The sequence below is a fragment of the Centroberyx affinis genome, unplaced genomic scaffold (assembly GCF_046629955.1).
Source record: "Centroberyx affinis isolate AG114_WGS23_722 - 3 ecotype Tasmania unplaced genomic scaffold, CSIRO-AGI_Caff_v1 ptg005345l_1, whole genome shotgun sequence".
Taxonomy (NCBI): domain Eukaryota; kingdom Metazoa; phylum Chordata; class Actinopteri; order Beryciformes; family Berycidae; genus Centroberyx; species Centroberyx affinis.
This window is the reverse complement of record NW_027282668.1, coordinates 56,651-84,431: the sequence shown is the minus strand read 5'-3', so window position 1 is coordinate 84,431 and position 27,781 is coordinate 56,651. Positions and strand designations below refer to the sequence as shown.

Sequence of the window (27,781 nt, the reverse complement as noted above, 5' to 3'; positions counted from 1 at the left end):
ATGGAGAGGTGAGAGGGCTAGAACAGAAAATAGAGGAAAGAAGCTATTGAAAAATTGGCAGGTGATAGTCAAGATGGACGGAGGTTGAAATTAGGAAAAAAGCCAGTGGGAAACTGCGAGGGGAAAGAGAAGAGTGGAAGAAAGAAAAGGAGTGTCTGGCAAAAAAATGGAAGTGAAGAGTTATAGACTATTATAATAGAAGTATTCAAAATTCATTTATTTGGGACTTTTATTAAAATGGAAGTTTAACCCAAACCCTTCAAAACCCACAGGCCCAAGACTCTCCATGCTCCCATATCCTAAGTCCATAGATCTTTAAAGTCATAATCTGCAACATTTTCATATAAATGTCTACCCTCTATCTCTGATTGCATTAGCACAATAATGATTCAACCCATATCCAGTTCATGAAAGCTTTTCCATTTGCTGTTCCAAACAGCCGGTGTCTGGCAGCTCTTTCCCGGGAAAAATCCTCTGGCGCACAGGAAGTGATGCGTTTTTACGTTTCCGGTTTGTGTAGAATAAACAGAAGAAGAAGAACTGGGTAGTTCGCATGAGCAGTGATAGCCACCATGGCTGAACAGACAGAGAAAAGAGAAACTCAAACTGCAGCAACAGAAAATCCAAGCTCCACCCACACTGTTTGATTGACAGGTGATCTCTGCAACACCACTTCAAGCAATAACTGGCATTATTAATACAGATCCTTCACTTTGATCAAAAATCAACTGTCCTTCTTGAATCTTGAACTTTTGCACTTAATCTCAAATGAAGACGTTTCCTCATTTTCCTCAGTTTCCTCAGTTTCCTAATTCCTAGTTACGAACATTTGTGTTATCGTAAAATTCCATTCCAAACCATACTATACAGAAATGAACTGAAAATTCACCTCACTTGGTTTATGCACTTATGGTTTACTATCACCTATCTTTTAAATATCCAGAAAACACGTTTCTACCCATGAAACGGTCCTGCCATTTACACCATGCCATCTATTTCCCTCATTTACTCCAAAGCCCCCCCCCCTTCCATTTCCCCCGCTCTACAGTTTCTCACTTTCCTATGCAATTTTAATATTTCACGCTCCTTCCACCCGACAGTACGTGTTCCTCCCTCCTCCATCTCTTTCCTCATCTGTTCATATTGCACGCTCTCCCTCCATCCGAGTGCATTCAAGTCGACTGCACGATATGACTCCTGCAAACACATGCCTATGCATGAAAACAATGGCGTTAATGCTTTGGAGGGGTGGAGTTTCTCTTGTAACGGTGTGAATTATTGATGAGTATTGTGTCTATGTTCCACAGCAAAGCATGTATGGATCAGGGAATACACATTATGATCAAAAAGACCCCTCCCAGCATGTTTAATCCCCATAACGAGTACGCTAGTGAGAACTCCCCCCCCTTTTTTATTTTCCCCTCCCAGCCCATCCTCTGCCTCCTGAACGCCTATTCCATTATTGATGATGCAGGGATGTACCGACATAGATTCCCTCCCCGCTTAAATCGGAGCAAAGCGCCGACTTGCCCCTCTGCTAGGTTCATTACGGTATTTCTGCCGTCTCCCTGTGGAGCAGAGGAGCTGGAGGGACGCAGAGATAGAGAGGTGGGAGAGGGGAAGGGGAAGCACAGACCGCTACAGATCCAGACTTTCGCAGCAGCAAAGGTACTGTATCTTCAATCTCTTCCTCCCAACGTTGTCGTCTTTGAAACACTTGAGCGATAACCAGAGATTTCCGAAGCTGTGCATGTACAGTCTACAGTATGAAAGAATCATGTGTATGCTCAGTATGTTGTGTGTGTGTGTGTGTGTCCCACAGCAGACTTAACCTAACTGTGACACCGCTTCCTCCTCGTCCTCGCCAGTCCCTCGTGCAGAGGAAGGGCTCCGAGCTGCTGATGGGGGACAGAGAGGTGCTGCTGGATCTGGACCACGGGGGTGAAGCCCAAGCCACGGACAGCTACGGGAGTCTGCAGAATGGGGGTTTCATCCCGCCAAGATATGTAAGCACTGCTCTCTCTATGCAAGATACACATGGCAGCGGTGCATTCTCTTACATGGATCACATGCTGTAAATGCAGAAAATAGCCACACATTCACACAGCACAGACGAAACCCCCCCCCCCCCCCCGGTCCTCCGCCTCATCTCTTCACACCTCGCCGACTTCTCCGAGATGTTGCAGTAAATCTTCAAGGTGTTTCCCCCCCACCCACCCACCCCCCCCTCAAAATCTGACACCCACCGAAACATTTTTTTCTCTCTCCGCTCGTATTGATTTCAGCCTGATCTGAAAGATTGTTCTCGATCATAAATAGCTTTCTGTCTGTCGTCTTTTTTCGTTGTAATGGCATCTGAAATCGATATTGCAAAGTGGAGGCTTTTATGACGCTGCTGTCTATTGGCAAAGGGTTTCACAGTTGAATCTCTTCAAAAGGAAATTAAATATCAGTGGGTGGACATGCAGGGAAGCGAGTAGACAACGTGTTTGTCTGCAGTTTTTAGTGTCTTTTTGTCACAGTTATTATTTACTGATTTTGCTAACATCTAATACAGTGATTCTCAACCTTTTTCATATCAAGGACTTCTAATTTAGTCCACATTATGGCCACATTAGGACCCCCATTTCATGTGATTTTGTCTCTCGGACCCAAATCTGAGCTTATTTTTATTGTTAGATATGATTTTGTCCAAAATTCCATGACTATCTGTATTGTAGGTAGAGAGATAACAGAGAAACTATGATCAAAACAGTCATTCTTCTACATTCTCTAGTTGTGTTAACTTCTTGTAAATGAAATAATGAAGCTTAACAATTCATCAGTTTGCTGGGGACCCCTTGGAACCCCCTCAAGGACTCTTGGTGGTCCCCGGACCCCACGTTGAGAACCACTGATCTAATATAAGTAATTGTATGGGCACTTATAGCTGTCAGCTGCAGCTGGCGATGACGATGATGACCCCATCTACATTCACTGTGACACAAGAAGTAAGCAGCCGGTCCCGCCGCTGGGGAACTACTTCAGAGACGGAAGAACCAAAATAGGTAAGCCATATCAGCATCTCGCACGGTTACTGAGCGCACAGACCGATGATCTAAAGTCTAACCTTTTGGATCCGTGCGGTCGATCCCGGCTCAGATTTCGTGCTGGTGTGGGAGGTTCGCTCTCGGAGGAAACGCCGCGGCAAGGGGCGGGGGCGGGCCGAGGCCGCCGGCGAGGAGGGGGAGGCCGCGGCCGCCGAGGAGGCCAGCAGGTCCGAGCGGCGGAAGGCTCAGCTGGCCCAGTGGAGGGACAAATTTATCCAGAATCTGCAGAGCGCTGGACTGCTCATGGAAAAGGTAGATCACGTTAAAGGTCGCAAAACTGTTTTTTTCCTTGCCCTTTCGTATGTAAGCGTTTTTGTCGTATCTAATAGCCGAGAAATTGCGAAATCGGAAACTCCTCCCATTTTGCTATAGTTTCCTGTATTAAAAATCATGTGATTCTATAAACCGTTTTGATTTGGAGCCCATAGTGACATCACTCATGATGATTTGCATTTGACCGCACCAAGGTGAATAACCACTCCCACTCACTGAGTCTCATTTTCTTTTTTTTTTTTTACTTTATTGCCATTAACACACATTAACAGGCAATTAACATTACTAAACAAAATCACCTTGAGATTGGGCTTCACTTGACATACAAACGCATATAGATGAAATGACACCGTACAGAAGTAGAACACACACACATCTACCTATACATATACCTGCAAAAATTTTACATCTAAACAATGAAGTACAAGATTCCTAAGGTAGTCAATAACTGATGACCATTTTCTTATAAAAAAAAATAGGCAGTTTTAGTTGTAGCTGGGCATGAGTCTCATTTTCTTTTTTTTCTAACCTTTTTCTCATCAGAGCCGAAAGCCCGACCTTCCAACGAGGCGGCCAATTAGAACGGTGGTTCATTAGCATCAACAAACAGAAAACAGCCTGTTCTTTACAATGGAGACACTGAGAGGCTGGAACACACACTACAAAACCTGGATTTACATGGGTTTTTTTTGCTCTACACTTCACAAACATTTTTTAAAGACCACAGGGAACTGTGTTTGATCGCAAAAAAAATTGTAAAATACGGGACCTTTAACGGATATCCATCTTATTAATCATGAACTCATCATCATCACTTTGTCTCTATGTTGTTTTCTCTACAGTATGTTGCCTTATTAATCCCCAAAGTCTCTATGCTGCTTAATTAATCCCCGTCTCTATGTTGACTTATTAATCAACAACTTCTGAATGTTGCCTTTCTAATTCATTCCACTAGGAGGAAACGGCAAATGAGAAGAAAACGATTCACTATCTGAAACTTAGCGCCCCCTGGGATGTGCTAGTGTATTACGCTGAGGAACTCTGCCTCAGAGCACCATTGCAGGTTAGTGGTGGCAGCTGCAGTATACTCTATGCCGATGACATAATGTTTTACTTGTCGATTGAATTGTCCAAAAAATGTGGTTCTGGCACACAGGCGCAACCGAATCCAGACTTCAACACGTCCGCTCGGATACTTAGGAGACTATGCATACCAAACGTAATGGCGGAGTCCGTGCCGAACAGGCCGCTGGACTATTACACATGTGCCTTCCGCAAGTCGAAGATGAACAGGTGAGTTCTGGTTAATTTCGGTAAATGGTAGAGTCAGACCACATCGTATGGATGCTGTAAACCAGTGGTTCTCAAGTGGGGTCTGGGGACCACCTGGGGTCCTTGAGGGGGTTCCAGGGGGTCCCCAGCAATAATGAATTGTTAAACTTCACCATTATTTAATTTACAAGAAGTTAAAACAATTAGAGAATGTTAGAAGAATGACTGTTTCGATCATAGTTTTGCTGTTATCTCTCTACCTACAATACAGAAAGTCATGGAATTCTGGACCAAATCATATCTAATAATAAAAATATTCTCAGATTTGGGTCCGAGAGACAAAATCTATCAAATGGGGGTCCTACTGTGGCTCTAATGTGGACTAAATTAGGGGTCCTTGATATGAAAAAGGTTGAGAATCTGCTGTAAACAAATGAAGCCTGGCCACAAATGAATGGCACACTGTGACAAGACCCATCACATTGTTCTGTTTACTGTTTTTTCCTTCTCCTCTCTCAGATTCCTTGGCTGTGACAATCGTGAAACGTACTTCACGAATACGCAGAGACACCGAATTGTGAGTAAGACGACTTTCTACACATGTACTTCGTGACATTATTCAAGTTGCATGTAGTGACAGTTTGTCTGCCTGTACCTGTGCTTTATCACACATTATCGCAGGTATATGAGATTCTGTCCATGACGGTGTATGGCAAAAGGAAGAGGGCTGAGGTCGGCATTGCCAGGCTGATAAATGAAGGCGCGTACACAGCAGCTTTCCCCCTGCACGAGGTCAGAGATTTCACTCATGTGTTTCGTGACCTGAAACCTGTGTGACCTGAAACCTCGCCTCTCTGATCAGCATGTGTATATTTTTCGTAGGGTCCTTTTCAGCTTCCGAAGCACGAGGTTCGTCCTGACGAGCTGAACCAGAGGCAAGTTATTTTCCACTACTGGGCCCGCTGGTCCAAGTGGTACAAGTACCAGCCCCTGGACCACATCAGAGAGTACTTTGGGGAGAAGATTGCGCTCTATTTTGCCTGGTTGGGTAAGTATCAATTCTTATTCAGACATAGTAGATAAGATATAAAGTTTCTTCTATGTATTTGACTAATAACTGTGAGCTAAAATACTATACCCTGCTGAATTTATATTAGTTTAAAGTAGAGGTGGGGACTCAAGTCACATTACTTGATGCATGAAGAGAAGACTTGAGACTTGACTTGACTTGGGTTCTGGTGACTTGGGACTTGAAAAGGTTTTTAAAGTCTTGACTTGAGATCTTGTGTGTGTGTAAATGACTTAGATTGAAAGTGATGAGATTTGTTCCAGCAGACGACTGAATTAAAATTCTGTTTTCTGAATTTGGATGGAATGATTGAATTTATTGAAGCTGAAACTGATTGTAGAAATCAAACTCATGATACTCTCACCAAGTTTTTATCCTATTAAAACCATATTGCATTGAAAAGTCCTAGATATTTAGTTTTCTTTAAGATATTAAATTGATACTGGACTCTTGATTTGTTCTGACTTGACTTGCTGTTCCACATTTAGACTTGAGACTTGACATTAATGACATGGACTTGACTTGGTAATCTACATTTAGACTTGGGACTTGACTTGAGTCTTGTGCCTCAAGACTTGAGACTGACTTAATAATAATCCACAACATTGCAACATGCTACTCTCTTCAAAGCCAAGTCCCAACACTCCTTGCTCTCCTATCCTAAATCCATAGATCCCAGTTTTCATCCCCCCCATATACCCCCATATCTTTAAAGTAATAATCCTTGACATTGTCATATAAATAAATAGCTTTGCTGCTCTCTATCTCTGATTGCTATAACACAATAGTGATAATAGTGATTCAACTCAGAGCAGATCATCAAATTTTTTACATTTGCTGTTCTAAACAGCCGGTGTCTGGTAGCTCTTTCCTGGGAAAAATCCTCTGGTGCACAGGAAGTGATGCGTTTTATGTTTCCAGTTAGTTTGGAATAAACAGAAGAAGAAGAACTGGGTAGTTAGCATGAGCAGTGATAGCCACCATGGCTGAACAGACAAAGAAAAGAGAAACTCAAACTGCAGCAACAGAAAATCCAAGGAAACAGACTGGACACACTGTTTGATTGACAGGTGATCTCTGGGAAGTGCAGAGCAGAAACACCACAGCAGTGAGCACTGAATGAATGAATGAATTGCCACTTAAAAGACCTTGGGATGATGCCACCCCCCACCTCTCCATCATGCACATTTCAGCATAAACCAGCGGTGCAGCAGTGTAAAATGCACAACCCCCACTGCATTGAGATCTATAGTGTAATGCAGGTTTATGTCTCTGCAGGCTTCTACACGGCCTGGCTGCTGCCGGCAGCAGTGGTGGGAACCCTTGTGTTTGTGTCAGGAATCATGTCCATGGGTACCAACACACCAGCGTGAGTCCATACCTGCTAGAATTTTTTTTTTTTTTTAAAGGACATTCATTCCAATGGCCAATTTTCCCATCTTGAAAAATAGGTGAAATTGTAATCTCTTACTTTTTCATTTTCTAGTAGAACTCCATCCATTAACTACATGGTACATGTTATATCAAATAATTGTGGTGCCATGTTTATGTTTCTCCATGAAAACCACAGTGAAATAATTTATATGGTACAATATCATGAATAATTAATATCATGATACTGCAGAAGGGAATAGCAATCCATAACAATAAGGATTCCTTTACTTTCCTTTACTTTTCTTCTTTGAACAACACAGGAGGACAGGAATTATGTTAATTGCAGGTTGAGATACAAATATATTACAGCACAGACTGTTCTGAATACAAATAAAACCCCTAATTGTACAATCCACATGGGGTATGTCTGTGCCCACTTTATGATACATTATGTATTAACCCAACTAGAATTTATAACCTCCTCCTCTCCTCCTCTCCTCTCATTGTCTCCTCTCCTCTCTCCTCTCCTTTCCTCCTCTCCTCTCCTCTCCTCTCCTCTCCTCCATGGTGGGACACACAAACACACAAACCGCTCTCCAATTATAGTAGTGGGATGAGTTCCACTATACTAACATAGCGGTGCTGGATTGTGTGCCTTAGGGTGTGGGGAGCGGATGCTATTGCTTCATCAATTGTTTTGTATTTCACCAGTATGTTTCCATGGCATCCTGTTAACCATGACTTCCTCTGAGAGTCGTCTGGGCGTTGCTTTCACCGACAGTAAATGTCTCTTTGCCATAAAGTAAAAAGCAGTAAAAAGGAAGACTGGCAAATGAGACAAAATCTTGAGAGGGGAAAACAGCTTTAAAGATTTTATTACTCGTGTCCACTGTCGATTAAAGTCATCAATCGCTGGAGAGGAGATGGGTGACAATAAACCGCAGCAGTCTCATGTGATAATGGACAATTAGTGGATAATAATCTCTCCATTACACAAATAAGGGGGGGGGGGGTAGGCATCGGTGAGTCAGTTGAGGCTTTATTTGTGTGCTGGATCTGATGTGTAGTCATGGTTTCAGCAACTCGCTGAATAAATAATGTGAATCGAAGCGAGTACAATAGCTCTATTCCCTGCCAACAAGCTCATTTCAGCACCATTGTATTCTATTTTCGCACCTCTCCTGGAACCAATACACCGTGTGGATGCAAGATCCATTACAGTTAATTCACACAATCCCTTAGCTGTCACACCAGTGGCTATGATTAGGCCTGTATTTGATCAACAGGCCAAAGATGTTTTCTATCCAGATCAGAAGTGAAACGCGTGTTTTCCCAGCTGTGTCTCATCTGTGTTTGTGTGCCTGTGTCGACAGCAAGGAGATCTGTAACAGTGGAGCCAGCTACCTGATGTGTCCTCTCTGTAACACCTGCCAACCCTACAACATGTCCGACATCTGCCCCATGGCCAAGGTAATGAGCCTCAGGTATTCAAAACACTTCGCTGAAACTTTATTTGAACCAGGAAGATCCGTTTTAGAAATAACACCCATTGATACAGTGATAATGTGAAGGTTCTTAGACATTATCTGACTCTGGTAAACCCGGTGTCTACTTTTTTTGAATCGCATGTTTAATTTTACAACTGAATACATTATTTCCTATCATTTGTTGGTATTGATGGAAACTTTACAATGCTGGTACCAGTGAAGCAACGTCAAATTTGATACTGGTTTTACCTTTGGCGGATAAAAACACCTTTGATTTTACAGTGAAGTTAAGTTATTTTCTACCATTCTAGTCAAATTGAGTCAAGTCAAATGTTTTTTTTTTTTTTTTTTTAATAAATATTTTTATGTAAAATTCATGTTTTATTTCAATAGCTTCCATGTAATGTGTTGCAGTGACACTAAAGCACTAAAATCCAATATAAAGAGGTGTGTTCTATTTGTCCAGTGTAGTAATAATTTCTGGTATTGATTCAGAGTCACCGCCTCACATTACATGGAAATTCTATTACGGATCCTTGAAAAGTCATGGAAAAGTTTTGAAATTTTGTCCATGAAAATGTGTGGGAACCCTGTTTAGAAGACTTAAAGATGATATTTATTCCAAAGATGCCTACCTTATCACTCTTCGTTGCAGATGGGCTACCTCTTTGACCACCCAGGAACAGTCTTCTTCAGCGTGTTCATGTCCTTCTGGGCCGTCACCTTCCTGGAGTACTGGAAACGAAAGATGGCCACCCTGGCTCACCACTGGGACTGCATGGACTTTCATGAAGAAGAGGTCTCACCATGTCCGCCGTCTTTTATTTGTCCTGGTAGATAGGTCATGACTTTTTCTTTTGGTAATCGTCCGCATACAGCAATTCTCTCGGTACTGAGCATGTCAGGCCACGCTGGCCGTCTTGTCTCGGGTGTGATGTTGTTCAGAGGGCTAGCAGACCAGGGGCCGGATTCACCAATGTGTCCTTTAAGAGAGATCTTAAGAAATGACATAAGAGGAAATTTTAGGAAGTTCTAAAGAAGGCTCTTAAGTGCAATTCCTCAATATTTTCTTAGTAACAGTCTCATTTCTTGCGAATTTCTTTAATTTTCCTACTTAAGAACTTCTCAAAATAGGGCCTGAATTGATTCTGGTTAATAAACTTTAGGCTTACTGCCATTGAGGCTAGGAGACAAAGCTAGGAGGCTAAGAGACAAGGCTAGGAGGCAACCCAAAGTGCTTCCATCTACAAAACAATTGGGGAAAAACCTATTTAGGCCAACTAGAGCAAAGATATTGGTTGCTGTTGGTAACTGTAAAATTTGCTAGCTTATTTTCAATAAACATGAGACCAAATAAAGCTTTACAATAAATGTTCATCTTAATGTTAGGTGTAGGGGAACCTATGAAGACTTTGAACTATAACCTACTTGTCTAAAATGTGTTTAAATATATGATCTTAGGAAGAAACATAAGAAGAAAGTTAAGAAAATATATAAGAACTGTTTTTGAGAATAGCATTTTTCCCTATTTTTTTCTTAAGACTAAAGTTAAGAAAAAAATGTCTCTTGAGAAGATTTTTTTTTCTTAAGAGGGTTTTGTGAATCCGGCCCCAGGAAGGAGTCTGTCCATGGATGCTGACCTCATCACTGTGTTCCCTCAGGAGCGTCCTCGGCCAGAGTTCGCAGCCATGGCCCCGGCGATGGAGCACAACCCGGTCACCGGGGTCAAAGAGCCCTACTTCCCAGAGAAGGCCAGGCTGTCCCGCATGCTCACCGGCACCATGGTCATCATTATTATGGTGAGACACTGTTTATCCTTTCTGACAACTCCAAAAGTCCTGTGTATTCTAGGGTTAGACCGACATATTGGTTTGCTGATAATGCCTTTTAATTGTAAGTCTAAGTTTAATATTATAAGTATAATTTAAGATAGTGTTTTGCTGATAATGGCCTTTAATTCTGAGTCTAATTTAAGACTCAATGTCGGACACCTCCAATATGAAGACGGTGATGATTGATTACATTCTTATTGTGTAATTGATCAATATTATACTGGTTGTCTACAGCAGTGGTTCTCAACGTGGGGTCCGGGGACCACCAGGGGTCCTTGAGGGGGTTCCAGGGGGTCCCCGGAAAGTTGAATGAATTGTTAAACTTCAGCATAATTTCATTTACAAAAAGTCTCAAAACTCAATTAGAGAATGTAGAAGAATGATTAGATGATTTGATACTGGTTCTACCTTTGGCGGATAAAAACACGTTTGATTTTACAGTGGAGTTAAGTTATTTTCTACCATTTATACTGTGCTGATACTGTGATTTCTGGAGGAAACACTGAATACTTGGGATTGTTTGGAATTTTTTGTCATGACTTGAACATGGTCAAATTTAAAGATCTTGACTATCGGCACAAAATATCTGCAATCGGCGGTTTCAATCCAAAACTATTGGTATCCACCTTCAGAAACCCTTATCAAATTCTCGTGTATTCATCATCCCTGAGTCACGGTCTTTTGTTTTTACTGCTGTGAGCCTGGAGGGGAAAGACAGGTGGGGTTTTACACTGTGGGCTAATCCTTTTGTGTTAAGATCACCGAATCCTACAACGGTAATCAAATCCATTTCTAATAATAACTGGATCCAGGTCATGTGCCCACAGGTCCAGACATGGAAGATAATCTCAGCCATACACTGGATCCAGGATTACCGCGTTGTAAGGATCAGCTTTTAGAGGGACTGAGATTGGCGCCTATCTAGCTTATCACGCTGGGTGTGTGTGTTGCGTTGTGGTCCACTGGTGGGATTTCACCATGGAGTCAATTATTTTCTACAGTCTCACTTTACAAATCAACGTTTCAAACAAAAGGCATCAGTCAAAAGGAAGTGGGATAATTAATATGGAACAAACTGAATCTTAGTGTATGCTTACATTTTAGTCATTTCGCTGTTGTTGTTCTCCAGACTGTTCCTTACCTAAAAACAAGGTTAAAGTGGTGTGTCAGCCTTTATTTAGAAATGTCAGCACTGTCTTAATATTGCTTTCTTAATATTGCTTAATATTACTAACCCTAATATTGCCTGGGAGGCTGCTTTTAAAGTGTATATTTGTCTTAATCATGCGTTTCTCTATTGTTTTCCCAATATAAAAGTCAGTCAATTCTAATCCTTTGACCCAATATCCATGTGTGTCCCGTCTCAGCTGTGTGTGGTGTTGATCTTCCTGGTGACGGTGATCATGTACCGCGGGATCATCAGCATGATGATGTTCCACACTGGGAGTCCTGTCCTGCGTACACAGGTACATCGCATCTCTTATCTCTTCATAGGGGATAAAATGTCTTCATGCCTGTAGATTTGTATGTGCTTTACACATATCCCTTGTACTGTGTGTGTGTGTGTGTGTGTGTGTGTGTGTGTGATCTCTCCCCAGGCAGGGAACATAGCCAATATCTCTGGCAGCATGGTGAATCTGGGGCTGATCCTGCTGATGGGCCAGGTGTACACCGCATTAGCCGAGCAGCTCACTAAATGGGGTAAGAAGAGACGCTGCTCTTTGCTGCATCCAGCCTCAGTAGATCCACTAACTATAAACTGAAACTCCCCAGGGAGTAGACCAGGTGCTTGAATTTATTCCCAGGCTCAGGGAGGAAAGATCTCTCTGTGACACCAACAGTAAACACACTCCAGAGTGTGCCACTTATTTTTTACCTTAGGTGCAAAACAAAGCAAATTGATGCAAAATTTCACCTTGTTTTACTTGCTTGAGTTTGATCGGGAAAAAAAGCAGCATGCAAGCGGCATGACGACATACAAGAAGATTTGATGACACAACAGAGAGCAGGGCAGCAGTCCCAGCCATTATGATTAGTGGTTTCAGTTGACGTCTTTCTGTAGAGGCTTTGCAGCCACGTCTGGCTCCATCATGGAGGTCCGGTGGAGAACTGACTGTGTGCAAATAATGACTAAATAATAATAATAATAATAATGATAATAAAATGTATTTGTATAGCACCTTTCATACAAGTTGTAAAGCACTTTTTCAAAGTGCTTTACAACAAAGAAATTACATGCACCAAGTGCTTCACATAAAACTTGATGATAATAGTGAAAATAAGATTACATAGAATACATAGAATGCATCTTCACATGAAAATAGACATAGAATGAGCATAAAAACAGGGATAGAATGCCATAATTAATGTAAAATAAGATGGAGAATAAAACGCACTTGATAATAATAGTAAAAATAAGATAAAAATGAAGAATGCAAAACAAGATGGAAAATAAAACCCACTGAATAATAATAATACAAATAAAGTTAAAAAATAGAGTACATAGAATGCATAAAATCAAGTAAAATACAACATTTTAAAAAGAGTTTAGTATATAGCAACCAGGCTAACAAAAGAAAGATATCTAAAAAAGATGGTGTGGGTGTCAATTCAATAATGTTGAATAGTGTGATAAGGTGGATTTGTTTCCAAATGTAGGTTACTGTGACACAGTAAACTGTCTTGTCTTTAGCCCTAGTCTCTACTCCAAAACATGAAGAGTTGTAGCTTGAGAAGAGTCAGCTCAGTTAACCTGAACAAACTGTTAGCTAGCTAACCTGCTAGCAAGCGATATTAATGTTAACATGTGACTACTTTCTACTACTAACGCTAGCTTCTCCTAGATACTTTAGCTAGCAAACGCCTCGTCGCCTAAATTCACGCCGCCCAGAGCGAAGTGCTGTTCATTTCATTGTTTCCCTCTTTCCATTGACTTTGCATGCTTATATTTTAGTGAATGTAACACCAGTGTTTTCTCTGTATGTGGCAGAGATGCACCGAACACAAACCCAGTACGAAGACGCCTTCATCTTCAAGGTGTTCGTCTTCCAGTTCGTCAACTTCTACTCCTCTCCCTTCTATGTGGCTTTTTTTAAGGGAAGGTGAGGGACAGAATTCAAATATAAGACACGCAATGGCTTTTCCTCATTAGAAAAGTTATTAGTTATTGGAAAACTGAAATTCAGACTCAGTATTTATTTGTCTGTGTTGGTGATAGGTTTGTGGGTTACCCTACCAACTATGGTACCTTGTTTGGGATGAGAAACGAAGACGTAAGTTCCTTCTTTACATTTGGATATGCTGTCATTTCATACAAAGACTCACATGGAAAAAAAATATATTTCTGCCTATTTTATTGTCATTCTAATTCTCTTACTAACTTTTATTTGTTGTTTTGTTTGTATTGTGTGTGTGTGTGTATTGCAGTGCGGTCCTGGGGGTTGTCTCATTGAACTGGCTGAGCAACTCTTCATCATCATGGTGGGGAAGCAAGTCATCAGCAACGTCCAGGAGTTCGTCATCCCGTACGTTTCCCGTCCAGACATTAAGACAGAATAGAATACAGTAGGCTTAGACAGATATGTTGGTTTGCTGATATATCAGGCCCATATTGGCCTTTTATTAAATATTAAGTCTATCTCCGATATGATGGAGGTTCCTCCTTTTACTTTCAGAGGTTTTTCCACCCTGGCAAGAGTCAAATACTTTGGGGAATAATCTTAGCATGAAAAATAGTCAAATTTAAAGAACTGAATTAGAAAGATGTTGGCTATCAGCACTTTCAATCCAAAAATATCTGTATCAGCCTATATCGGTCCAAATAGAATTAGCCTTATGTGTAGTATTATCAATAGATTGCATAATATCCATAAGTGTGTTGTTTAACCTGCCTGAGAAGTGACACTACTGTGTTGCATCGAGCCTCTGCATTCTGACTGGAGCTGTCTTTCTCTGGTGCAGTAAGCCTCACTACTGTACTGCTGCAGCATTGGCACAGCCCACACACTGAAAAAATCCATAAAGACTTTCTATTTTAAAGCAGAACCACTATAGTTCCATCTTTTGGGAGCAGCAGGGAGGTGAGGAGAGCAGGGAGACTGTCCTGGAGCTGGAAAACCACAAGCATCTGCCCTGCTGAAGTGCCTTTGAGCAAAACCTTACATTAGATAATAGATACAACAAAGAAAATTGGACTAGAAGCTGCCTAATGTTCCGCCATACTCACCATGATGCATTACACATAAGCGTTGATGCTAATGAGCTCATTAATTAAGCTAACGAATGCATTCATTAGCACATATTTCTATGTCAACATACTTGTCTCTGTCTATGACTATTAATATAAACTACTTATCTTAAAGCATTAAGGAGTTATAGTAGTTTCAAGAAAATCCGCTTTTCCTCATTAATATGCAGATTTATGCAGCAAGGATCATCTACTGTATCCCCCTCCAGGGATCAATAGTCTCACATTATTATCACATTATTATTATTACTATTATTCTTGAGTGTAAACCCACTGTTGTCTCGCTATTTTCACCAGCATATCCTCACAGTCCTTTCATCTCTCTCTGCTCTGACAGCAAGGTGAAGGCCTGGCGCCAGAAGAGGGCGTTGGCCAAGGTGCGGGGGGGCAAGGCATCCCATGAGCCTCGGCGCTGGGAGGACGACTACCAACTGGTGCAGTGTGAGGGCCTGTTTGAGGAGTACCTGGAGATGGGCAAGTACTATTAGTAGTAGTAGTTTTATTATTATCAGAATATAGTAAATGGGGGGGGCATATACTGTACATAATGCAACTGACAGTTCCAATGTGTCAAGAACATATGTAGAAATGCAAGAATTAAAAGTACAGAAAATGTTAATTCTAAAATTAAAATGAATGTGCTTATTTAATATTTTTGAGTAGGCTATTTGGAGATTTGTCATACACCATTCACATATTTTATTTATGTGTATAGGTGTGAATATGAGCGTGTGTGTGTATATGTGTGTATGTACGCATGTGCATATGTGTGTACGTGTGTGTATATATACTGTGTGTGTGTGTATGTGTGTGGGTATTTGTATGTATAGTCATATATGTATATACTTTCTTATGTTTTGGAGGAAATCTTTAGAGATGGTGTATGTTTTGTACCAAAAACCCTAATAAAAAGAGTTAAAAAATAAATAAATAAAAGTACAGAAAAATATGAAGTATAGCATTAAGAGGGTGTGCAAATGATAGAGGTAGAACATAACCAAAGAGAAAAATAAATAAAAAAGATATGCAATATGAAATTATACCAAACAATGCAATAGATTTAGTATGAATTAAGTGAAAAATTATTTAAAAATAAATAAATATCAACAGAAGGCCATACATATGTGCAGGAAGTACCAGACACCATAGCAACACCATAGAAAATTGGATATGTGCATTATAATTATTGTTGTTGTTGTTGTTGTTCACGGCTCCCATTGGTCATGCAGTTTCTGGAATAACATGGAATTTTGAGTGCTTTATTCCAGACGGGAAAAGTTAGGGAATTTGTTCAATTTTCTGGGGAAGTCAGGGAACATCAGGGAATTTTACAACTGAGTCGATGTATTCTAGTTTGAACATTTTTTATTGAGAATGAAGATCGAGGTACAGAAACACTTGTAAATAAGCAAATTATGACATTACAGATACCATCTCTTTTTTAAGACTGACAAAAGCAGACAAAAGACAAACATGTAAACATTATGCGAGGGGAAGGGGGATACAGAAAAGGAGAAGTAAAATAAGAAACAATATATAGTAATAATTCAACATATAAAATGGCAGTAGTATCTATATATATAAATATAGCCTATATATAAACTAATTGTAAAATAAAATAAATAAATAGAATCGATAGTAATAATAATTAAAATAATAATAACAACAGTAAGAAAAAATAATAAGAATACGCTTGGTGATACAGCAGTGCATATACAAACCAAAAATAATAATAATGAGTCGACGTATTCTTTAGAAAAATAACATAAACAAAAAAGGAAATAAGAACATTTCTAGGTCATGGAAAGTCATGGAAAAGTCCTAATTTTGCATCAGTTCCTTATCCTCCCATCCCTAAAAATAAGACCAAGTGACGGCTCAGTATCATCACACCCGTGTTTAAAAAACGACCTGTTGTGCCCGCAGTGCTCCAGTTCGGCTTCATCACCATCTTCGTGGCGGCGTTCCCCCTGGCTCCGCTCTTCGCCCTCCTCAACAACTGGGTGGAGGTGCGGCTGGACGCCCACAAGTTCGCGTGCGAGTACCGCCGGCCCGTGGCCGAGCGCGCCCAGAACATCGGGGTCTGGTTCAACATCCTGGAGGCCCTGTCCCACCTGTCCGTCATCGGCAACGTGAGTCAATGACATGGGGTATGGGTGAGGCCGATCGAGGTGTCCACATTTGAAAAAGTGTCATATGGTTAGGTTTTGAGTTTTTGAAGAGTTTTTGAACAATTGAGATGTTAGTTTCTATATTTTCATTTCTCCCCCTCTTACCTCTTCGGGGGCTCATTGGTGTCAAAACTAGGAGTCGACAGATATGGGTTTTTTCAAGGCCGATACCAATGGCAACTTGGATTGAAGCCGCTGGTAGTCACTATTTTGAGTCGATATTTAAGATCTTTCAAGTTGACCATTTTTAAGCCCAAAAAGTAAAAAAAAAAAAGACAAGTATTCAGTGTTTCCCCCAGATTTTCGTTCTTGTCAGGATGGAAAAGCCTCTGAAACAGCATTTAGGCCAATATCCAGTTGTTAATAATAATCAGAGGTGGGGACTCAAGTCACATGACTTGGACTCAAGTCAGACTCAAGTCACAGTTTTAATTGCTTGAGACTTGACTTGATGGATGAAGAGAAGACTTGAGACTTGACTTGACTTGGGTTCTGGTGACTTGGGACTTGACTCTGACTTGTACTTTGATGACTTGAAAAGGTTTCTAAAGTCTTGACTTGAGATCTTGTGTTTGTGTAAATGACTTGGATTGAAAGTGGTGAGATTTGTTCCAGCAGACGACTGAATTTAAATTCTGTTTTCTGAATTTGGATGGAATGATTGAATTTATTGAAGTTGAAACTGATTCTAGAAATCAAACTCATGATGCTCTTACCAAGTTTTTATCCTATTAAAACCATATTGCATTGAAAAGTCCTAGATATTTAGTTTCCTTTAAGATATTAAATTGATACTAGACTCTTGATTTGTTTGACTTGACTTGCTGCTCTACATTTAGACTTGAGACTTGAATTGAGACTGACTTGGGACTCGAGCATAGTTGACTTAGTCACGCCTCTGATAATAATTGCTATAAAAAGTATTGCTAGTCTCGCTACATTATCACCCATTATCCCTTCTAACTCTAACCCATCTCTTTAACATCCACAGGCTTTCCTAATAGCATTCACATCAGACTTCCTCCCTCGCTTGCTGTACCAGTACAAGTTCGACGATGACCTTAACGGATACGTCAACTTCACCTTGGCTTATGCTCCGCTGAACTACACCCTGCACCCTCTATGCAGGTAAACTCTCTCTGAATTTACGTATATAGGCCTAACGTAATAGTGGTCAAATGGGCACACACTCTTTGGTACAAAAATTCCATATTCAGCTTCTTAAATATGTATAATTTCATGTCACTTTTGGCAAAAACTCTTTAAAAAACGTGCACTAAAACACTGCATCAAAGAGTGTGTGTTCAGATGTGGGTATGTTTCATCTGTTATTCTGACTGTAGGAAGTAGTTTTCTTGTAACGACTAAGCAAGAAAATAAAAAAATATATATTTAAAGTGATTCCTCAATTTTTCTTCCCTTGGCAAATAATGCTGGGAATAGTTTCAAAATGTCAAGGTATCGCTTTAAGGTTTCAAACAGCATCGGCTTCAGATCATAGACTTGACCAACAGAGGGCAGTGTTCCTAATGTTTCCAACACCAGCTTGTTCTTGCCTGCTGCTGCATGCCATACACACGGACCACTATGCAGCATGCTCAGCTGTAACTGTGTATCTTTTCTTTTTTTTTCTTTTTAGATATAAAGCTTTCAGAGACGACAATGGAAACTACACGTTGTTTTATTGGGAACTCCTTGCTGTCAGACTCGGCTTCATCATTGCTTTTGAGGTATGAAGGCCCCCATCTCTCCTCCCTCTCTTTCCTCTTCCATTTGTTGCTTTTTCTATCTGTCTTTTCTTCAACATCCTCCTTCAACTCCCTCTTTCTCCTATTTTTCCAATTGCATTTCCATTTCCACTCTTTTCCCAGCATCCCACCATCTCTCACCATCCTTCTGCTACCCTCTCCTCCCTCCGTTATTCCTTTACTTCACATTTACATTTACATTTTTGGCATTTAGCTGACACTCAACAGTAGAAGCAGTAGAATAAGCTTCAATTCCTAGATGACCAAAATTACACACAACCATAATTAAACAGGTCAAAGGTCAGGACCTTAGTTTCCTTACATATTCCTGTGACCATAGGGCGAATATATAAGAGTGAAGTGCTAAGGAAAGAAAAAGAGTAAGCGCTAAAGAGAGAGATAGAGGGGATTTTTTTAGAGCAAGTAGTTCCCACTGGTCATGGAATTCCTGGAATATCTTTGAATTTTGAGAGGGAAAAACTGGCAATTTGATACATTCTGTGGGGAAGTCAGGGAATACCTAGGAATTTTACAATGGATCACCTTACAAGAATGTTGTTGAATTAGATGGTGGGAAACCAGACTGAAAAGCAATATGAAAAAAACCAGGAAGGAAGAACATTCTTAAGTCATAGAAGTGATCTGATTTAGTTATGGAAAGTCATGGAAAAGTCATGGAATATTACATGATCACACATGATCTCCAATTGGTTTCATGTACAGAATCAGATGACGTGTGGTAGTTTTCTTCAATCTGAATAAGAAGCTAAATGTGTCTTGCTGTGGGTCTGTACCGTGTGTTTACCCCTCCCCTCCTCCAGCATGTGGTGTTCTTCGTGCTGCGGGCCATCGACTGGATGGTGCCCGACGTCCCCGAGTCCCTGGAGCTGAAGATCAAGCGGGAGCGCTACCTGGCCAAGCAGGCCCTGGCCGAGAACCAGGAGGCCCTGTTGGTGAGTCGAGGCCGAGGGGCCACCCCGGCCACTCCAGACGCCTCCAGCCCAGGTCAGTGGAGCACGGGACACACACACACACACACTCACACACACACACTTGCATACTCGTAAATGTTCATATTCATAGAAACCACCCAGTTTTGTGTGTGAACATGTGCGCCAAGAGCAAAATTTAGCCAAGAGCAAGACTTAGCCTAAAAAAAAAAAGTTGGATTTTCAGTTGCTAAATAGAACAGTTTGGTGCAATTAATTATCCAGGTGAAGACATTGGTCAGTTTCTCTATCGATTATGTACTGAAATTAAAATAAATTATCAACCACAGTTTGGCTCCCATTTTACATTGTACATACATGCATGATAATGTTAGGTGGCAGAGTAAGATGAAAATGTACTTGGTAAAGCCCGCTGTTTTGTGTGTTGGTGAGGCGAGCACAAGAGTTGAATCTTTTTACATCATCTCAACCAGTGGTTCTCAACCTTTTTCATATCAAGGACCCTAATTTAGTCCATATTAGGGCCACGGACCCCCATTTGATGAGATTTTGTCTCTCTGACCCAAATATGAGAATATTTTTTATTGTCAGATATGATTTTGTCCAGAATTCCATGACTATCTGTACTGTAGGTAGAGAGATAACAGTGAAACTATGATCAAAATAGTCATTCTAAAATGACAAAGTAATGAAGTTTAACAATTCATCAATTTGCTGGGGACCCTCTAGAATGCCCTCAAGGACCCCTGGTGGTCCCCGGACCCCACGTTGAGAACCACTGATCTAAACAGCAAATACTCCTACTCCTACTACTAAATTCAAACTAACATACAAGTAGTGCCACATTAGCTATAGGGTATCTGTCTATATGAAACAATGAATCAGAATTGTTTGATAAATGTATGACTTTCTGTAGTTGTTGCCAATGCTATGGTACAGCTTGATCTCCATTAGCCTTTTCAATAGCTCAAATGGACCAATAGTGTTTAGAGGTTACACACAGTATTAAACCTATTACCTATGACTGTTGTTTCCCATAAATAAACTCCAGACTTTCTGGTCTTTTTAAAGCCCCCTCTCACCCACCCACCTACACAGACCTTGTGCAAGGCAACCTGCGGCTTGACATGCTGTCATAAACTCGCTACACTGCACGCAACACGATCATTAAAGGTAATCTGTGTCGGATCTTCGCCAGATATATCATTGACAGATGAATTTTGATTACAGCCATAGACCTTGTGGGCTGCTGTCTGTTGGCATATTTCATTATTTCCCCTGTCTGCGCTGCTGTTGATGTTTAACTCACCAGAAGGAAGCCCAAGAACGGGAATAAGGCTTAAGAAGTCAAACTGAGTAAAATGAAAACATGATGCTTTTTGTAATACTATTTTCTCATTCATTTAGTAATGAGAAAATCCTATATAGCGTTGACGTTATTCAGTCAGCTGGAAAAGAAAGCCATGCCAGGGAAATGGTGCGAAGAAAATCTGACATATCAAACACATTCCGTTTTACATTCACTCCATACACACATTCACAAAGTTCTGCTCAAGTTCTGTCAAAGTTCCAGAGCCACAGCCGGTTCAATGCACAGTTCCCTCGAGGGGGAGCGTAGTCCCATACAGTGTATTTCCATCCCCATCTGTGTGTGTGTCCCTGTGCTCTGACCCATGCTGTTGTGATGTGTCTCATGTAGTGAATGTTGCCGGAGGGGGGGTGGTGAGTACTGCACAACAACTGTTACTCCTGTGCTCTGTTAAACTCTGATGTAACGCAAGTATGTAGCGGGATATTATTTCAATGGTTATGAAATAATCAGTGACATTTAAAATGAACTCCAGCTTATAACACATTCAGTCAGTTCACTAAACCCTAAGCTATGGCAAAGTCCCTGCATCTGATAACTACTAAACCAAACTTCTGTAAGTGAAATTTGTGGGGACCAATGACTGATCACATATTGTTTGGTGAATGTGATAAATTGATAGATGGATAGGTCATGAAGCTATCTCGCACAGACACATAGTTTAGTATATGATACATGGCCAATAATAATAATTACTGGAGATTTTTTTTCAAATTTGTACTCATTTACGCTTAAGATAAATGTGCCATGCCTTGCCATACTGAACTGACACTCATAATACATTCATAATACGTGAACATCTTCATAACACTATAAGTCATTATTTCTGACTTATAGTAGGCCTTTCAAAAGATGTTTGTGTAATACTTGTGACCTAGCAGTGGAACAGTGTGTCAATAGAGTGAAATGAAACAGTCCTCCTGGCATGTGCCATTTTCAAGTGAAAATGATTAATTGGTTAAACCATGAACATGTATGGAGAAGCAGTTTTCAGACACTGTATCTTTATAATTTTCAGCCTTACCATGTGCTTCTCATCTCTTCTGACTTGTGCTTAAACCTTAATTCTTCTAGCATACTAGCTACTTGTTGGCTATAGCTGATAATATTGTTAGCTCCCTAAATAGCTTTCTAGCTACAGTCACTCAAATTGGGGAGTGTGTCTATGTTCCCTCAACCTTATGTTCCCTCAACCCTATGTTCCCTCAGCCCTATGTTCCCTCAGCCCTATGTTCCCTCAACCCTATGTTCCCTCAGCCCTATGTTCCCTCAACCCTATGTTCCCTCAGCCCTATGTTCCCTCAGCCCTGTTCCCTCAACCCTATGTTCCCTCAACCCTATGTTCCCTCAGCCCTATGTTCCCTCAGCCCTATGTTCCCTCAGCCCTACGTTCCCTCAACCCTACGTTCCCTTAACCCTACGTTCCCTCAGCCCTACGTTCCCTCAACCCTACGTTCCCTCAACCCTACGTTCCCTCAGCCCCTACGTTCCCTCAACCCTACGTTCCCTCAGCCCTACGTTCCCTCAACCCTACGTTCCCTCAACCCTACGTTCCCTCAGCCCTACGTTCCCTCAACCTACGTTCCCTCAGCCCTACGTTCCCTCAACCCTACGTTCCCTCAGCCCTACGTTCCCTCAACCCTACGTTCCCTCAACCCTACGTTCCCTCAGCCCTACGTTCCCTCAACCCTACGTTCCCTCATCCCTATGTTCCCTCAACCCTATGTTCCCTCAGCCCTATGTTCCCTCATCCTATGTTCCCTCATCCCTATGTTCCCTCAACCCTACGTTCCCTCAACCCTATGTTCCCTCATCCCTATGTTCCCTCAACCCTATGTTCCCTCAGCCCTATGTTCCCTCAGCCCTGTTCCCTCAACCCTATGTTCCCTCAACCCTGTTCCCTCAACCCTATGTTCCCTCAACCCTATGTTCCCTCAGCCTATGTTCCCTCAAACCCTATGTTCCCTCAACCCTATGTTCCCTCAGCCCTATGTTCCCTCAACCCTATGTTCCCTCAACCCTATGTTCCCTCAGCCCTATGTTCCCTCAACCCTATGTTCCCTCAGCCCTATGTTCCCTCAGCCCTGTTCCCTCAACCCTATGTTCCCTCAGCCCTATGTTCCCTCAGCCCTATGTTTCCTCAGCTCTATGTTCCCTCAGATCAGTACCTCTGCCAATGAGGTAATGTTTTCACCCCTTTCGCCCCCTAACCCCTAACCCTAACCCTCTGATGCTGAGGGAACATAGGGCCTAATTTGGGTGGGGGAAAAAATTCATGAGGGAACATAGGAATGACCCCGAAATGAATGGGCTAGCTCACGCTAAGCATTTATGTCAGCAAACTTAGCAAGATCACCAATGCACATGTCTTTCATACAAACCATAACTGGAAAACTAGCTTGTTAGCTTGCTCACCAAAATTAAGATTATATTTCTTTAGGATCAGCGTATTTGTTAACATTAGTCTGCTGCTTTTTGTATGAGCTAGCAAGACAGTGTCAGACAAATGTCATCTCACTGATGATAGCAGGTTATGGTGCCAGCTACAAGCTTGTGTCAATGAAAGGAGTAACGCCTGCACACTTGCTCCATGCCACAAAAGTTTAATAGTGACAACGTTTTGATCCCACTTGGATCTTTGTCAGGTCAAAATGTTTGAAAAAACCACACCCATATTTATACATCATTCACACCCATAGGCTGACAAGCTCTATGATGGCAGGTGTGGTTAACCATCCAAATCGCCCAGGGTGATAAACCTCCAAAAATAATTAACAATTCAATAAAGTACATAGAAAACAGATACATAGAGAAAAGAACAGTAGTACAGAAGCCATACTTCAAAAATATCAAACATACATGTATATCTTATATATAAGCATAAACATAATATCAGATACAACATCCCATATATCAAAATCTACATCACCTTTGTTCAAAAATATTGTATTAAGTTAGAGGAAAAGAAGGAATCTTAAATTCATGTAAGAAAATTGGGTCTTAACACCCTTCTATAAAAAATCAGCTAGATCAGCCAGCTACAAGCTTAACATTTATGCTAGCTAAGCAAGCAGTAGCTAATTGTTTGAACTTGTCCAAGTTCAAATAAGAAAATGAGGCACATATAACAACAGCATACAATGTCTGAAAAGTAGCTTCACAACTCAAATTTCTATGGCTAAACTATGGCATAGTTTTTATTAAATAATCTGTTTCATTCAAATATCACAATACATGAACTCCTAATGAAAGCTGACATAAGACATGAATCAGTTGAATGTGTCATATAGATATCATGAAGCTCTTGGGAGCAGGGGTGAATGTGTTATAAACTGTAACTCATGTGAAGTGTTACCATAGAGTTCAGAATAATCATAAGAAGACTTCGCACACTATATTAATCGGAAATTACCATGTACATTTTGCATTGCTAGAGTCAGTGTTGCTTTTTTGCCACAAGAATATAGTATAATAGTAGCCGGCATTAATTCAATAGCATAACATGTTGCGGCAGATTCTGTGTGCGTCAGCTCTTTTTTTTTGCCTTCCACACCAGATACAGTAGTCGGCCTGACAGAACTAACATGCTCCTTCTCTCCTCTCTCGCTCTCTCTCTCTCTTTCTTCCCCATTCCTTCCCTGTCCAAACCCAACTGTGCTGCCTGCCCCGAAGCAAGCGACGCGTCCTTTGGCAACATGAGCTAGGACTGCAGTGCGGAGGAGGAGCGGTGGGAGGGGGATGGATGGGAGGAGGGAGAGAGGGGGAGAAATAAAAAGACACTCCTTTGCATTTGGGATAACATCAGCGGGCCTTTATCCTCGCCGGAATGCTGTCTTTGCACTGGGACGGAGGCAGAGTTTTTTTTTTTTTTTCCACTGCTGTATACTGCTGCACACACACTACCACCCTGAATTCAGTTTACCCACCTGTGACATAAATCTGTATGACATACTGGACATCATATTAAGTAGTATCAAACTGCTTATTGAGGAGTTGATTGGTTGTTTGGAGTCCTTAGCTCACCCACCTTTTCATTTACGTCTACCTGACTGATGGCAGGCAGCCATACTGTGTGTGCAGCAGTGTGATGCGTGTGTTATGTCTGGCTCTCTTAACATGCACCGGTCCAAGACGTCTTGTGACTGTTTTGTTGTTTTAACACACCTTCTAGGTTTTGACAGAATCAAAAGCACACACTCTACTGAGTCTAAAGCAAAAGGAAAAAAAACAAACAACTTATTTACACTTTTTATGCTTTATTGTGAGCTCACATTACTATTACAGTACATAGATATGTGGTGTTTTCACTAAATTCGAATATTGAATGAAGCACATCTGCAACCCGTTCATCTGCAGTGTATTATGTACATATACTGTACATGTTTAATGTTCAGCAGTGTTGAGCATGTCTTGGCTTTTCTACTTGAATGCTCTGTACAGTGTTTATATGGCGGTTGAAAACCTCATTGGAATCCCTGTCGCTGATCATGTTGCTACTGTACGATAATGTAAACACTTGAAATAGTCCTATATGACATATTTTGTGCGTGAGCTGTTTTTGCATTTCAACCCCTTTTTCGAAATAAATCTAGTTTGATGAATGCAAAAAAAAAAGAGAGAAAGCCTTTCTTCCCCTCCTCTCCATCGCACCCTTCCCAGAAGACCCGCAGACAGATGAAGAAGACGCTGATTTATTAGGAGTCGGAGGGAGAGAGACAGGTGTTCTTTAATGATTTCTCCCCTTCCTCTCCCTCCTCCTCCTCCTCCTCCTCCTCCTCCTCCTCCTTTCACAATCTCCACCAGTGGCTGTGGCCTTGGGCGACTCGTGTCTTCTCCCCCTTCCCTCTCCTGTCTTGCTTTACCCTTTTCTTCACTCTCTCCTCATTTTATTCTTCTCACCCTTCTTTTTTGCACTCTTTTCTCTCTCTCTCTCTCTCTCTCTCTCTCTCTCTCTCTTGGCCACGTTCATCTTTTGATTGTTATGATTGCCGCGCGTTCCTCTACCATGGCCTGCAGGAAGAGTGCGTTAGTACATGTCAGCCAGCACAGGTATGCAGCGTGGACAGCGGCTGGCTCGCTCACTGCCTGCTGGAGTGAGGAGGGAAGCAGCCACAAAGTCACAGGAGTTTTGGTTGGAATGATATATATCAGTTTGCCAATTTACAGAGGTGGAAAGTAACTAAGTACATTTACTCAAGTACTGTACTTAAGTAGAATTTTGAGATACTTGTACTTTACTTGAGTATTTCCATTTGATGCTTTATACTTCCACTCCACTACATTTCAGAGGGAAATATTGTACTTTCTACTCCACTACATTTATTTGACAGCTTTAGTTACTTTTCAGATGGAGATTTGACACAATGGATAATATAACAAGCTTTTAAAATACAACACATTGTTAAAGATGAAACCAGTGGTTTCCAACCTTTTTGGCTTTTGACGTCTTACAAAAAGCAGTGTGTAGTCGGGGTCACATTTCAGATGTCTATGAGTTGTTAACAGCTCCACCAAATAGTGATTTTTCCCTCTAAACCTCACATGGTTTCATGTCAATAAATGTTCAAATGATCCAATATTTCAGCAAAAATCAAAGATTAGAGACAAAGTCCAAAAACTGAAAACAGATTTGTGTATCAGAACTTTGTTTTTTCTTCTTTCCTCTCCCATTGATCATCTCACGACCCCTCAGATTTATCTGGTGACCCTTTGGAGGGGCCCGACCCCTAGGTTGGGAACCACTGGACTAAACTAGCTAACTGTATATAAAGTAGTTCAAACTAGCTCCACCTCCAGCAGCTACAACAGTAACATGCTGCTTACACACTGATGCTTCAGTATTAATAATCTAATGATGTCATATATAATAAAATATCAGTCAGAGGGACCAAACCACTACTTTTACTTTAATACTTTAACTACATTTTGCTGCTAATACTTATGTACTTTTACTTAAGTAGGATTTTTCATGCAGGACTTTTACTTGTAATGGAGTATTTTTACATTGCTGTATTGGTACTTTTACTTAAGTAAAGGATCAGAGTACTTCTTCCACCACTGCCAATTTAGCAGGTCTATAGGAGAGACCACCGTGCTCGCCTTTGCTTCATTTGGGGCGTAAGAACCAATCAGATGTCTTCAGTCAGCAAAATGGTTCACACAGAAAATACGTTTTCCAAGACCTTTTATGTTCTTGTTATATTCCTGCACACTGAAGAAGGCACTAGCCGAAACGTCTGTGCGTGATTTCCCTTCTGCATTTATCAAAATAAAAAAAAAAACGAATATAATGAGAACATAAAAGGTCTTGGAAAACGTATTCCTAACTATTTTCCTCACTGAAGGCAATTTATCAGGATAATATTGGCCTTTTGTTCAAAGTCACATATCAGCCATTCATCTATCCCAAGTATAATGGATGTGATGCAGTTTGATGGTGACATTAATTGTATAATTGAGTATGCATTTATGATTTCTTATTGTTATTATGGGTTTCAGTGGAGAGTTTTAGTGTCCCATGGTCTGTTTCAGAGGCTTTTCCACCCTGACAAAAGCAAGATTCTGCGGGAAACACTGAAAACTTGTAAGTTTTTTGAATTTTTTGTGCATGAAATCTAAAGATATTGAACATCAACACACAATATTGACTTTTGGCAGCTTCGGGATTGTATCGGCCTCAAAAAAGCCATATAGATCAAACCCTACATGGATTTTTTGACAAATCTGATTCTTCTAAATTATAGTCTAAATCTTAAATCTGAAGTATTAAATAATGGTTCATACTGACAGAGTGCTGTTTCCCTGTAAAAATGGGGACAATTAGACTTCCACCACCACTGCTGAGTAAAAGCTTGTCCCTAGGTAACCTGACTTCCCCTCTGTTCTTTTCAAGTCTGATTAG

At 40.9% G+C, this 27,781-nt stretch overlaps 1 protein-coding gene across 1 annotated transcript; it reads left to right on the top strand.

The window, feature by feature from the left end:
- Window positions 1–24,579, top strand: ano11 (anoctamin 11). Its single transcript, XM_071546587.1, has 26 exons — window positions 1–8; window positions 1,308–1,390; window positions 1,580–1,668; window positions 1,869–2,006; window positions 2,930–3,047; window positions 3,142–3,341; window positions 4,318–4,425; window positions 4,519–4,655; window positions 5,154–5,211; window positions 5,316–5,426; window positions 5,517–5,682; window positions 6,982–7,072; window positions 8,451–8,547; window positions 9,220–9,363; window positions 10,226–10,363; window positions 11,764–11,862; window positions 11,995–12,097; window positions 13,386–13,497; window positions 13,614–13,668; window positions 13,823–13,920; window positions 14,980–15,116; window positions 16,569–16,774; window positions 17,805–17,941; window positions 18,453–18,543; window positions 19,383–19,514; window positions 24,553–24,579. Exons 1-26 carry the CDS (start codon window positions 1–3, stop codon window positions 24,577–24,579), a joined length of 2,883 nt encoding a protein of 960 aa, XP_071402688.1.
- The last annotated feature ends 3,202 nt before the right edge of the window (window positions 24,580–27,781 follow it).